Below are 13,887 nucleotides of genomic sequence, written 5' to 3'. Positions count from 1 at the left end.
CATAGAATCATTAAGGTTGGAAAACACCATCAAGTCCAACCTTCAACCCAACACCACCACGCCTCCTAAACCATGTCCCAAAGTGCCACATCTACATGTTTTTTGAACACCTCCAGGGATGGGGACTCGACCACCATCCCTGGAGGTGGTTCTGTTCCCCAGCCCCATTCCCACCTCGGGACTCAGCCCTGGCTCCCTTTCCCCTGTGTGTGGTGTTGTTCAGCTCCAACCCTTGGTTGCAGAGCAGGGCATGCCGAAAGCGCTGTAGGTACTGGGATACCACGGTAGCATCACCACCCCATAATGGCAGCACGGCTTGGGACCGTATGCACGCACAACTGTGCAAGCGCCATGGTAACGGCGTGTCCTCCACCATCACCAGCCGCGTAGCGAAGGCTGGACCTGCCTTCCAGCTCTGGAGCTGCAGGAGATGCGAGGCTCCTCTCCTGCCAGCCTCGGCGCCGGGCAAAGCTCATCGGCTTTGCTCATTTGGTTGCTCATCACCCGCGGGCTTGGAGCAAACCCGGTCACAGCGAGAATGTCGGCAGTGCTGATCCGTTGGGTCCCCACGGTCTTTAAGCTCAGCTCCTGATTGGAATTACTCTAACTACCGGTCAAATTCTGGGCATTTTGGGTGATACGAAAAATATATTTTGAGGGGCTGCTTTGAGATGTCTTAATGGGAGAAACAGGATGGCCTCGGCGTGTAGGAGCATCACGTCCCACTCCTCGGGACACCGCGTTCGGCTTCCCTGTTTGACCCCCTAATTTCCAGCAGCGATGTCACCGAAATCCCCGTTTGTGGTCTCGCCGGCTGGCTAAATTTAGAGCCTTTGAGATGATTTGCGACTCTGTTGCTGAGGGGAGGCAGGGAACGGGGTGGGGGGTGTGTCGGGGAATGACATGCGAGTCCTGTGTCATTGAGGCTTTGAAGACGGTGGAGCGGTGTGCGGAGATGACGGTGCTGTCCAGGAAGAGCAGAGGGGGGAAAAAAATACGGGAGTCTCGTTCCTTTTTATAGTCTAAGCAATTTAATCGAGCTCGTTGCTTAGCTAAGACAGTAAGAAAGGATTTTCCCCTCGAATCCTGATTAGATTTCGCAATGAAATGCCCACTTTGACTGCTGCTGCTAGGAGATGTGTTGGTTTGCGGTTCGAGGAGGCACACGGCATGAAAATAAACCAGAAAAAAGAGCTGGATGCTGTGGGAATGTGCGGGAAAAGACCTTTCTGCATGGAGATCGTCATCCTTCACGGGGCTGGGTGAATAGCAGAGCTGGATGGGGCTGGGACTCATTGGAGAGCCGGGAAATGAGGGAAATAGAGGAATTTCCCACATCTTCCTTTCCACCTCCCCGCCGGAGCATCTCGAGGCAAACCAGCGCTGCGGTGGCGAGCGAATCGGTCAGGGGGTGGGCGTGGAGAAATAAAAATGGCATAAAATCGCAGATGGAAGGATCTGCGCACCCGGCTCCTCCGCTCCATCCATCCCTTTCCTCTCCCCGCATCGTGGGTACCCGAGGGTCCTTTTCTCCAGCCCCTTCCAGCGCGCGACCTTGAGGCCGGATGCCTGAAGGTTATTCAGGGGCATCGTCGTGTTAATCAAATGTTCATGCAAGCTGCTTAATTGCCCCCCCTTCTGTAATCCAGCCGAGGACGAAGCCTGGCAGGTTCCTACCCGTTATGTTTACATCGGACTGCGGGTGGAGGGAGGAAGGAGGGGATGGGGAGGCGGTGGGGGGGGGGGGAAGAAGCTGACGTGCTTGGAATAAAATCGTGCCATCTCCTCCTCCATCCCTCAGCGAAAAAATCAAACGCATCTGTCCACCCCCCACCCCCCCCCCTGCGCCATTTCCCTGCCCAAAGTGTCCACCCAGAAGAGGAGGAGCCGCGCTGCGGCTCATCTCGAGGGGGCAAAGGTCTTCGAGAAACCCCCGGCCTGATTTATTCGGGGCATAGCAATATTTCTTGGGATTAATATTAATAAGAGCCTCCTGCCCCCTCCTCTCCATCCCCCTGAGCTGAGCCCAAGGGAGGCAGCCGGGTACCAGGCCTCCCGCCTTCGGCTGCGAGCTGATGGCGTCTCTTCATCCCAGCCTTTTCGCAAAGAATGAACGGGTGATTTATTTATTTGGGGTTATTTAGACCTTGTTTCTCTCGCCCGTGCCGCAGCTCGTGAATGGAAAAGCCGTTTCGCTGGCTCTCGGGGCGAGGGCCATGCGCTGCTGGGGCCGGCAGTGCCGCAGAGGGATGCTCGGCGTGTAGTGCGGCGGGGCAGGGATCTGCGGGGATGGAGGCAATCCCACAGAGAAGGGATTCCACATCTCTTTCTTTTTCCCCCCTTTTTATTCATCAAACAGGAGCCCTCTGCCAGTTCAGGCTCTCCTGGAGATCCAGGGTGCAGAGGTGTCCGAAGCCCAGGGCTGAGCAGGCGACCGCGGGCTGCCAAATCGAAAGGTCAAGGTTTTTATTTCGGGGAGGTTTTTAATATTTTTCCCCCACCTGGTGCTGAGTGTGGGTCCTTGGGGGGGGGGGGTAAAAAACCTGCCTCCACCGCCGGAAAGAGAAACCTCGGCGAACAAAGGAGAGGATGCGGGAGCCCCGCAGCGAAAGAGCTTTATTGGCACGGCACGACCCGACGGGCTCCTTGCGGCATCCAGCCGGGATGCGAGCGCGGGGCGGGCTGCCCCGAAATACCTGCGGCACCCCGGGGAGGGGTGCAAAGAGCTGTCCCAGGGACCCCGAGCCGCTGTCGATGCTCCCGCGGGCACCGTCCCGTTAGGCGAGGGTCTGGGCGCAGAGCTGCAAAGAGAGATGGGACCCCCCAAGGCTGTCACCGAAGGGTCCCCCCAAGCCCCGGGGAAGCTCTGCAGCCTCCCCGTGGGGTTGGGGACCGTCCCCTCCAGTAAGGCCCTTCCTCGCCCAGTGCAAAGCACCTGCTGGGAGCACTGGGCCAGTCCTGGGGATGGAGGGATGCGGGGCGGGTTGGCCTCCAGCTGCGAAGAGAAGGGAAGGGAAGGGAGAAGGGACGGGAGGGGGGCAGGGAAGCGGGATGGGAGGGTGGCGATGGGCTCCCCGGCACCTCTCTGGCTAAAAAGGAGGAAAAAAGAAATTAAATAGAAATAAAAGCGTGAAAAAGGAGGGGGGGAAAATAAAACCGTGGGGTGGTGGCGGAGCAGCTGCGGGCGGCTCTGCGGGGGCACGGCGTTAGGCCGCAGGGTCTCAGCATCCCCCCGTCCCCCTCCACCTTCCAGTTTCTCGAATATTTATTTTATTTTCTAATTCAGGTGCTGTTTCCACCCCCCCCCCAAGCCCCCTCTCCCTCCTCCCCTGGGCTCCCCGCACACGCCTCTCGCTGGGGCTGCCTTAGGGGTATAATGAGGCAGCCGATGGGTAATTGGGGTCTTTTGTAGGGAGGATGTATGGCCGGGGCAGCTGCATGGGGGGGGCAGCTCGGGGGGGGGGGGGGGGGGGGCACAGCATTACCATACAAAGGGAACAAATGACATGTTTATCCCTCCGAGAGATTTACGCCCGGCCTCGCCCTGCAGACACAGTGCTCCCCCCCCTCCCCTTCTTCTCCCCGGCACTTTTGATTTAAATTATAAGGATTAAAGGGGGGGGGGAGGGAAGACTCACAAACAGCCACCGGAAAATAACAATAATAATAATAATAACAACAACAACAACAACAACAACAACAACAACAATAATAATAATAAAGCAGCTTTAAGAAATAAAGAAAAAAAGCGTCTTTACCCCAGACTCCCCCCCCCGCCGGGGGAGCAGGGTGAGCCCCCGGTGACCCCAAGACCTGCCCTTGCTTTTAGCAGGGGAGCCCCCCCCACCCCCGCAAAACAAACACCCCCAAACCCCTCATCGCTCTGCGGAGAAAAGGCAAAGCACAAAGCCCCGGGGCCCACCCGTGGGTCCCCCCCCCCCCGAGTGACAGCTCCAGATTTCACTCCCCTCGTGCGTGCAGGGACAGCCCCCCCCCTTTTTCCCAGGGATCCCCCCCCCCCTCCTTTTTCCCAGGGATCATTCCCCCCCCCAAAAACAAGGTGCCGGGTCAGTCCCCCCCCCCTTCCCTCTGCGGCTGCCTGCGCGCCCCGCGGCCGGGCTGGGGATGGGGAGGGGATGGGTGGGGGGGACGGGGGAGGTGGGGGGGGGGTTTGGGGGGGGTCGGGGGGGGTAAGGGGGGGTTCCGCGGGTGCGGAGAGCCGATGCTGGTCAGCCTCGTTCTTGGCATTCACCGCGTGCCTTAATTGTATGGACATTTAAATCAAGGTCCGCTGTGAACACGGAGAGAGGGGCCTTTCCTCGGGGGGGGGGGGGGGAGAAATAAAAATATAGATGTAGAAGAAGAGCAAGGGGAGGGGATATTATTAAAATATAAAAAAAAAAAAAGAAGGGTGGGTGGGGGGGAAGGAGGGGAGGTGGGCGAGGGGCCGCGCTGCCCACCGCCCCGCGGAGCCCAGCCTTTGTTCTCCGCGCCCCGCGGAGGGGAGGATGGGGGGGGGGGGGGATATAAAATCCACCTTCACCACCCCCCGGGTTGGGAATTTAAAAAACTGTCTAGAAAAGAAAATAAAGCCAAGGTTGTGGGGATGGGGGGGAGGGTGGAGAGGGGGGGGTCGTTACCTGCCCTCCGTCTCTGCCCGCCGCTGCCCGCTCTCTGCCGCCTTCCCCGAAGGAAGCTGCTATAAAGGGGGGGGGGATTTCTGGAGGAGAGCGATAAACCTTCCCCCCCCCCTCACCCCCCCTCCTCCCCGGTCGCCTTGCTGCAGTCAATCCTTTCGCTCAGATCCCAAGTGGTGCAAAAAAAAAAAAAGAAAAAAAAAAAAGAGGGGAAAAAAAAAAAGAAAAAAAGAGAGAGAGAGGAAAAAAAAAGGGGGGGGGGGAGGAAAAAAAAAAAAGAGGAGAGGGGCCCATCTGGCTTCTCATCAGCTTTGTCAAGTCTTGCATACGCTAAAATGCTAATGACCTAGATAGCTCATGCAAAATGCAGCAGAGAGAGGGAGAGGGAGGGAGCAGCGAGGGAGGGAGGGAGGGAGGGGGAGAGGCAGAGGGAGGGGGAGAGCCCGGGTGCATCGCCCCCCCCCCCCCCTTCCCCATCACCCCCCCCTGCCCCAGCCCTTGCTGGCCAAGGCACCTTGGTGGCTCCGAGCCGGGCTTGGATTCGAAAGGTCACCCGGGTGCGATGGGGGGGGGGGCAGAGCCCACGGAGAAACCTGGCTTCATGCCCCCCCCCAGCGCCCCCCAGCCGTCTGAGGGGGGGGAAAGAAAGGGCGCGGGGGGGGGGGGGGGGTGAGCACGGCCCCAACTGCATCCCCCCCCTCCCAGATGGGATGCGGAGGGGCTGTCGCATCTGTGCCCCCCCCAAACCTTCCCAGCCCGACCCCCCCCCCCCCCCCCGAAAAATAACAAAATAAGAAGGAAATACCCCCTGCGCGGTGGTCCCTCCGTCCGCAGCCGGTGCAGCAGCGCGGTCAGGCGCGTAATCCCGCGGAGGATGCTCGGGGAGGGGGGGGGGATCTATGCCCCCCCTCCGCGCTATGCGGAGGAGAGGTAAAAATTATATACATATAGATAATATATATATAGAAAAGAAAAGGGAAAAGGGGGGGATGAAGGCAGGCGGGCGGCCGGAGGGGCGCGGAGGGAGCGCGGAGCAGCCGGGCGGGAGCTGCGCGGAGAGCGGAGCTGTCACCGGCGCCTGCTCATTTATCATTAGCCAGCCCTAATCTTGCTCGCTGTCCTCCTTCGCTGATGTTGATCCACTTTCCCTCCCTCCTCCCCACCCCCCCCTCCTTTTCCCCCCACACCCCCTCCCCGTAAAGGATTATTCAGCCAAAAAAAAAAAGGGGGGGGGGGGGGGAGGAAAAAAAAAATCACAGCTGCTGACTCCGTGCGCGGAAAACAAGGCGGCTGCAGCCCTCGCCCCCAGCCCCTCTCCCGCAGAGATGCTCCGGGTGTTGTCCGCAGAAATGCTGCCTTTTAAAACAAGGAGAGACCCGCGGGAAGAGAAACCTCCAGCCCTGCCCAGCTTCCCCCCCCCCCCCACGCCGCCCCCTGCACCCTCCACCGCGGTCGTGGCTGGGGGGGGGGGGGGGAACCCCTGGCCTGACACCCCCCCTATCTCCCGCCCCGGCCCCGCTGCGGAGAAAGGATGCTGCAGAGCTGGGTGCAGCGTTGCAAGAAAAAAAAAAATAAATAAAAGGGGAAAAAAATAAAAGGGGGAAAAAAAGGGCAAAAGAAAAGGGAAAAAAAAGGAAAAAAAAGGAAAAAAAAAGGAAAATAAAAGGTAAAAAAAGCAGGAAAAAATAAAAGGGAAAAAATAAAAGGGGAAAACAGGAAAGATCAAAAGGAAATAAAAAAGGAAAAATAAAAGGAAATAAAAATTAAAGGAAAAACTAAAAGGAAAAAATAAAAAAGAAAATAAAAATTAAAGGAAAGAATAAAAGGAAAAAATAATGGGGAAAAAAGGAAAAAAGGAAAATATAATTTAAAGGAAAAAATACAAGGTAAAAAAAAAGGAAAAAATAAAAGGAAATAAATAAAAGGAAAAAAAAAATAAAGGACCAGTTTTGGATAAGGCTTTGCTTTCTCCCCCCTTCCCCCCCCCCCCCAAACTGCTGGTTTCATGGCTACGCTACTGTAATTACGAATTCTTCTTCTTGCGACTTGCGTGCGTGCGCGCGAGGGGCTGGGGGGTGGCAGCGGCTGCGTTTTTGCGGCTGACATCACTGCAGTGGCGTGGAGCTGACAGCTCCCAGGGCTGCCGTCGGCTGCGGCCGCTCCTCGGCTGCTTCTGCAGCCCCTCTGCTGCCAAGTGCCAGGGGAAGTGGGAGGGGGGAATAATAATAATAATAATAATAACAAGAATAATAATTAATAATAATAATAAATACCCCCCCCAGCAAACCTACCCCATCTCCCAGCGTTCAAGGTGAATTTCAAGGAGAAGAATGTGCTTTTTTGTTTACAGTGAGGTCGTACTGCATATGGGTGATCAGAAACGCAGCGCTGTGGCTGTCTCTCCATCCGTACCCAGGGCTGTCCGTCCATCCCCAGCACCAGCGGTCCTCACCGAGCGACCGTACCGGGTCCTCACACTGCGCAGCCCCGGAGCAGGCTCCCGAGGCAGGAAAATCCTTTATTCCTCGCCTGGTGATTGCGTGTCAAGGGCCTGTGCCCGCTCCCGGGATTTCTTTGCCCCAGCCGCAGCTACCGTGCCGTCGAGATCGTTTCAGCTGCGCCTCGCACGGGTGTTCCTTCCCATCGCATGAAGACAAATACGTGCTCCCCCCGCCTCAACCCCCCCCAACCTGAGGCCTAGGAGTTGCTGAGAAATAACCTCATGGCAGCACGAGCGTGGTTTGTACCGCGACGGGCGAAAGCATCCGGCTCCGAAGAAGCGCCGAGCCGGCTGCGAGCCGCGGCCCTTTCTTCTCGGCGCGGCTGAACAGTCGTACCATGTTGCTGCCATTATGTTAACGGCGTTGCATCGAACGCACCAAACTGGAGGAGTTTTTTTTCAAGGAAACGCTGGAAATGAGGTGTTGGGAATTGCTCGGGAGAGTCACCAGCCCAGGCACAAAAATCTCCCTGCCTGCCCTTCATAATGCCCCCCTCCCCCCCAAAAAAATAAGATGACACAATATTATTTGCTTAAAATAAGAGCAAGCCCTATTTCCCCTGCACGAGCAGCTTCTCACATCCCTCCTCTGCACCGTTTGCAATTCAAATCAGAAATCGCATTGCACAGATTTGAAAGGGTCTCACTGACAGGAGCCAACGGCCAGAGCATCCCTCCGAGACCACCGTGCCCCGGACCGCAGCTGGAGCCCCTGCTCGCCCCGGCACCGGCCCCTGCCCGGCAGGCAGCCGCCCGATGGGGACCGCGCCGGGGCCGCCGTCTCGCGTTGCCCGTCTCCTCCTTGGTTTTCCACCTCGGAGATTTATAGAGAGCTGAGCTATTTTGCATAAAAATATATATATGTGTTTCACGGGAGGTAACTTGGTTGCAGGTGCGAAGTTGTGATTCCGGTATCGCTCCAAAATCATTTCTATATATCTATTTTTTTATAATTAACAGCGCTTTATCTCTCTGTGAGACCTCCCTTTGGAGGATGCCAAAGCGCTTTGGGAATCCTCACGAGCCCCGGGCCCCGAGCAGCAATCGGAAGGAGGTAAATGCAATGCCCCCATTTCACAAGTGGGGAAGCTGGGGATCAGGGACCGCAGGGACGCTTGGCCGCCCGTCCTCGGTGGCTTCGGATGGAAGTGAGCTGCCCACAGAGCCAAACCGCGGAGATGGAGCCGCGCGGGGCAGCTGGAGATGCAAACCCAGGCCAGGGCTCGCATCGCCCGCAGCCCTCCGTGCTGGGCAGAAATGTCTTTGCAGAAGGGATGCGGGGCTTTGCGGCCTGGGTTTCACATGGGGGGGTGGATGCTGCATCGTAAACCTGCGCCGGAGGGATGCTCAGAGTGGTCTGTCAGAGTCTTTTCTAGCTTGCGCTCTTGCCCGCTCCCCATTGCGTTTACCGGGGGTATTTAAAGCCCACTTCAACCTGCTTGAAAATGCATTATGCTGCCTTAAAAACATAAATCCTTGGACTTAACCGATGATCCATTCCCTCCCTCTGCACTGCTAGCACATTAAGAAATTAAGCGATCTAACTCCCGAAGATCCGATTGACCAGAATGGCGCCTCTCCATATGGCACGGCATCTGTGTCCGGCCTTCCCGCGCGCGTCCCGCTCGCCATCGCCCGGACGCGCGCTCGGGCCGGCTGGGATGGAAAAAGGGTTTCAAGGCAAAGTCAGGTGGGTTGAGAGTTGCCTTTTTTTTTTTTTTTTTTAATTTTCCACGACATTTCACTTCTCTGCTCCACCTCCAGTGCCGGAGGAAAAGCTGTAGAGGTGATGTATGCCCCTAAATAAGGATGCGTTGCTGGAGGAGGTCAGGTGAGGCTATTCAACGCTTTGCAGGACGGCTCCTAAAAGGCGTTGGGTTTAGGAAAACAACCCCAAACCCCAAAGCGACATCCCCACGGCCGCTGGAGCTGGTGGCTTAGGTGGCTCTGGGGAAGTGGGGCCTTACGGGTCGGTGCTGAGCACCCGGCCGGGGGGATGAGGTCCCTTTTCTGCTCTACCCGCTCCATGATAAATCACATCGCGGCAGACAATGGGCTCCGGGCCTCGCTGGGAGCTTTCCTGAGCGACGACGGCGGGGTTTCTAAAAGCCTTTACAAGCATTTTCACAGCTTCGGTGAAATTTAAACCTCCCTTTTTTGTGGCTTTTTCTTCTTTCCTGGAGCTCACCTGAATTTCTGGGTGCTGGGAGGTGCAACGGGGTCAGAGCCGGCCAGCACCTCGCGGGGTTCAGCCCCGTGTGCCTGGTGCTGCAGAGACGGACGGGCAGGCAGAGCCCGTGCTGAAAAACTTGAACTCTAGACATGACCTAAACCAGCTTAGTGGGGATATACACGAAGGAAGGGATTAACCCCCCTTCGCCCCCCAGCCAGGAGCAACAAATCCCATTAACTCCCCATCCCAGGGAGGGAAAACTCCTCGTCCACTGACCCCCAAAACAGACCCGCCGCATTTATTTAGTTATGTATTTCAGCTAAAAATCCCAGCCCGTGGCAACGCATCCTGCAGCAGCTCCGTACCGAGAATTAACGACGGTTTCTGCGGAAAGCATCGGCATCGCTGCGAGCCAGCCCGAGCGTCTTATTCCGGTGCGACGCCTGCATCGGCTGCTCGCCTCCCAAGCAGTTAATACCAGGAGACGGCGAGGAGGTTAAATCTGTGTTGGGATCAGCTGCAGTCACCTACAGCTCCCCAGCGTTCCTCGGGGTTGCGCAGAGAATCGGGAGCAGCATTCAGCGAGAGGGGGATGAAAAATCTCTCTCTGCCTGAAAAAACCCCAAGTTGTAATTTGCTTCAAACCAGGCGAATTACTCACCGAGGCGATAGGTAGGGATCGCACAAAATATAGCTTGGGAGGGGGGGAAGAAGCTGTTAGAGGCAACAGCAGAAGAAAAACTCTGTTATCTATGGAAACAGTCTGGAGACTGATTTACCCCGCGTATAAATAGAGCGGGAGAAGCTTGCTCGGTGTAGACACTCCTGTGGGGAAGGGAGAGTTGCTCTTATTCTCCTTCTCAGGTACAGCTCAACGCAAAACTCTCCCGTCGAGGCGGCGGCTCCCGCTCTGCGACACGCGACGTGGCACTGATTTCCGTAGGAAACAGGGTCCAAGCTTTCTCCCTTGGATGCTGTGCCCGGCACAGGTGTGGGATGCGAGCCTGGCGGTCCCCCCCCTTCCCCGTGGAGCCATTTCATCTTAATTAACCCCCCCAGCTCCCCCCAGAGCAGCCCTCTGCAAGGCCCCAAAATATTATTGCTGTGTTTACCACCGGGTTTTTGTGGAGGATGAAAGCTGGTGGAGTAGGTCCCTACGCCATGTATGTATTCCCTTATACAGTTTTCAGAATATTATTTCACTACTATTTCATATGTAGAGGGAAAAAACACCAACCCTAAATCTCTCTTCTTTCCGAATTTTCCTCGAGGTGGGGAAAAAATCATCTAAAGGTCTCGAAGCTCGGGGTTTAGAATAGCGCATCGTATTTAAGCAAATTATATTGGCGTAAGCACAGAGAAAAAAGGAAAGGCATAGCGCCGGGCTGGAGGGTTCCTCAGCTTTTGGAGTAATGCGACACATATTTTAGGGAACAGAATGTGGGGGGCAGTGAAAGGATTTCAGGGCTGGTCTCAGGAGCACACCTGGGCTGTTCGCGTTCGGGAGCCGCAGACCCCGCCGCGTCGTTTGTCCCCTGCGTGTTTTGTGCCTCCATCACTTTCTGAGCCTTTGCAAAAGCAGATTAAAACCCAAAACTCGCCTCGCCTCGCTGGAATTTGCTCTTTATTTTCCAAGCTGCTCTGCTGCAGCAGCACCGGCCTTGAAAGCCTGCAGCTCTGGCTTTACGGTGACGTCTCCCGGCGTGTACATTATCGTTGCTCTATAGGTCAGCCGGAGAGCCCCGCAGCAGCTAAAAGCGCTTTCCCGGTCCCTTTCGTGCCGTACGCCACGATGTAAACGTCTGCCTCGCCTGCCTCGCGTTTCCCACGCGCAGATTCACGGCGCGGAAGAGCAGACGGTTCAGGTGGCGGATTTAAAAGCTGTCCTAGCCAAGCCCCGGCCCTGACCTACACCGCAGGATGAACGCCAGGCGTAGCTTTGCTTTCCCTACGTGGACCATACATCTACGCATTTTTTTTCTCCCCCATCAGCTGTCAGAAAAAAAAAAAAAAAAGGGAAAGCAGGAAAAAAAATACGCCATACCTTCCCGACTGATATTTACATAAGTAAATATTTTTTATGTATATACAGCCAGAACGAAATGATTTTTAATGAATTATCTGTGAGCGAAAACAGTTCTGTAAATCAGCAGGGCTGCAGGCAATTTTTTGCCATATGTCGGCTTGCATTTGTATCACAGAATTTGTTTTCGCGAGGGCAGAATATCTGCTTTTCTTTCATTGCTGATGTGCTAGAATTAGGGTCTACATAACTCAATGCATTTAAGCAAGAATATTGTCTGCTTTTATTAGACTATTATTAATGCAAAGGCGAACGTCTCCTATACTGCACTGCACAGCCAGAGAGCGAGGCAGGCAGTAAGAGCTGCACATTAGCAGGGAGAAGCCCGAACGGTGCTGAAAATCCATTTTTTTCCCCATAAAGCCACCTTCAAACCTTTCTCCAGGAGGTTTCTCGGCGTAAATCAGCAACACGCACAGCAAAACAAAATAATCTGCAAAATATAAGCTGTGCTCGGTGCACATCCCTCCCTTCCCCCTCCGTCAAATAGCATCTGAATTCCTAATGGCAATAAGGATGAATTACTTAATGTATGGAGGGGGTTCTCGGGCTGAAACCACGCTCCATAATAACGGGAAGCTTTATTATCCCTGTATTTACCCACAGGAGTGGAAAGCTCGTCATGCACAACAGGAGCCGGAGCCTGAAATGAGAAATTGCCGCCGTAATACCCTGCAAAACGCAGGTTAAAACTTCTGGCTGATCCAGGTTCGGAATAAATCGCTCTCCTAAATTCAGTTACAAAACCAGGGTGGAAAGTAACGGGGACTGGGCGGGGGGGGAGGGCTGTGAAAAACACGAAACCAAACCCAAATTGCTACAGAGATCTCTCGCTCCTGCTTTATTCTTGAACTCTGGGGGTTTTATCCCCGAGCTGGTAGCGCCGGGGAAATGTTTCGATTACCTTTTAAAAATATCGCCGCCGTAAAAAGCTAAAGCCAGCTTCTCCATCGTTTAGGCAGGGTTAAATCAGACAGGGGGGGGACACACGACTTCAGCGGGGCCGCGCTGCTGCCGGGAGGGAGGAGAAGGCCTCTGGTAACAGTGGTCCTGGCTCCGCCGCGCCATGCCCCGAACAAAGAGAGGTTGCCCCCGTTTGTGTACGGGTCCTGTGTATCGAGCGGTTCGCTGCCGACTTCAATGGGAGCAGGACGCGTTCCGTTTGCCCGCGGGAATACTTGTGGCGATGCTGCCTGCGGGCAAGGGGATGGGAGAGAGGTCGGAAATACTGTTTTTATTTACATTATTCATTTATGGGTTTTATTTGAGAATAAAAATAATAATTTATTTTTCTTTTAAATTCCCAATTCTTTCTCTCCCACCCCCGTTTTCCTCCCCTCTCCCTCTCTTGCCGCGTGGCGAGGACGAGGCCACGAGACGGAAAACAGCTATTCTACAGTAACATAATGCCTCGATGAAAAATGTCACAACCGTTTGTCACCGAGTGCCCCGCACACCGAGACGAAGCAAACAGTACGAGGCTGACAAGGCTGATGACAAACAGCACTTCAGCTAATTTTTTTGCCGCTCAACTCTGTTGTGCGCGATGCAAATATGATTGCGAAAGTGGGACATTATCAACACTTTAACGCTAGTTAACTTTCGGAGATGATACTCGGAGCAATCAACACAAAGTTAGCACACAGCAACTTAAATAACAAAAACGTTTCGCCGCTCGGCGCTGACGTTTGGTTCCAGCCGGTGTAACGCCGTGCGACGGACTGCGCCGCGCCTGCGAAGAAATTCAGAATACATCGCTGCGGATCACTCGTGGCGGTAGCGAAGAGGAACTGGTTTTATACCGGAATAACAATAATAGCAATTGTAGACCAATCTGGCCTGAATCATCTTGCCCTGCTAGCAGTTATTGATTATTACTAGGGTAATATTTGCCCCAGCCTGCCTTAGACCACATCCCTCACCCTGCTGGCTTCTGCGCCGGCGCGCAGCGAGAACCAACCCGCTCCCGATCAACGCGCGGTCCGGCAGCGGGGGCTTCCCAGCTCTTCAATTTATTAAGTTCCTCAACAGCCAGGGTTTTTTTTTGCCCTAAAGGTCCAATTCCTAACGCCACATGATCATGTGAGGATTGCAGCTTTCCTTTGCTTTTTTTCCCCCCCCTCCTGGGAAAGAAATCTCTCTTTATCCATCAGACCTCTGCGTCGCGAAACCTAAAGGACATCCTCCCAAAGAAAGGATGAATAAACTGTGATTTGTTGTCTTTAAAAGCTCACAGAGGTGGGATATGAAAAGGTGAACTGATTTACAGGAGAGGACGGGGCACGCGTCTCCCTCGTTAGCATGCGCCCCGATCCCCGCAGCAACGGGGAACGGTAATAACACCTTAATGCCTCCCAGCGGGGCTCATGGGAGCTGGAAAAACAGGATTTAGGGTGTGAGCTGGGGGGGAAGAAACACACCAAACCCTGCGCTGCAGCTGAACCCGTAGAGAAAAGTTGACGCTGGATTTTATGTCGCGGCGTTATTGATTGGG

General features: G+C 54.9%; 1 protein-coding gene across 1 annotated transcript; it reads right to left on the bottom strand.

Moving 5' to 3' along the window:
* Positions 1 to 1,035: 1,035 nt before the first annotated feature.
* On the bottom strand, positions 1,036 to 7,043 carry LOC142364947 (uncharacterized). Its single transcript, XM_075445239.1, has 6 exons — positions 6,929 to 7,043; positions 6,665 to 6,824; positions 5,905 to 6,095; positions 5,443 to 5,552; positions 4,641 to 4,699; positions 1,036 to 3,089 (listed from the first exon to the last, which is right to left on the bottom strand). Exons 1-6 carry the CDS (start codon positions 7,041 to 7,043, stop codon positions 2,375 to 2,377), a joined length of 1,350 nt encoding a protein of 449 aa, XP_075301354.1. The 3' UTR covers positions 1,036 to 2,374.
* Between the last annotated feature and the right edge of the window lie 6,844 nt (positions 7,044 to 13,887).

This window comes from Opisthocomus hoazin, chromosome 2, assembly GCF_030867145.1.
Source record: "Opisthocomus hoazin isolate bOpiHoa1 chromosome 2, bOpiHoa1.hap1, whole genome shotgun sequence".
Taxonomy (NCBI): domain Eukaryota; kingdom Metazoa; phylum Chordata; class Aves; order Opisthocomiformes; family Opisthocomidae; genus Opisthocomus; species Opisthocomus hoazin.
The sequence above is the reverse complement of the archived record's forward strand: the minus strand, read 5'-3'. Positions and strand labels throughout refer to the sequence as shown.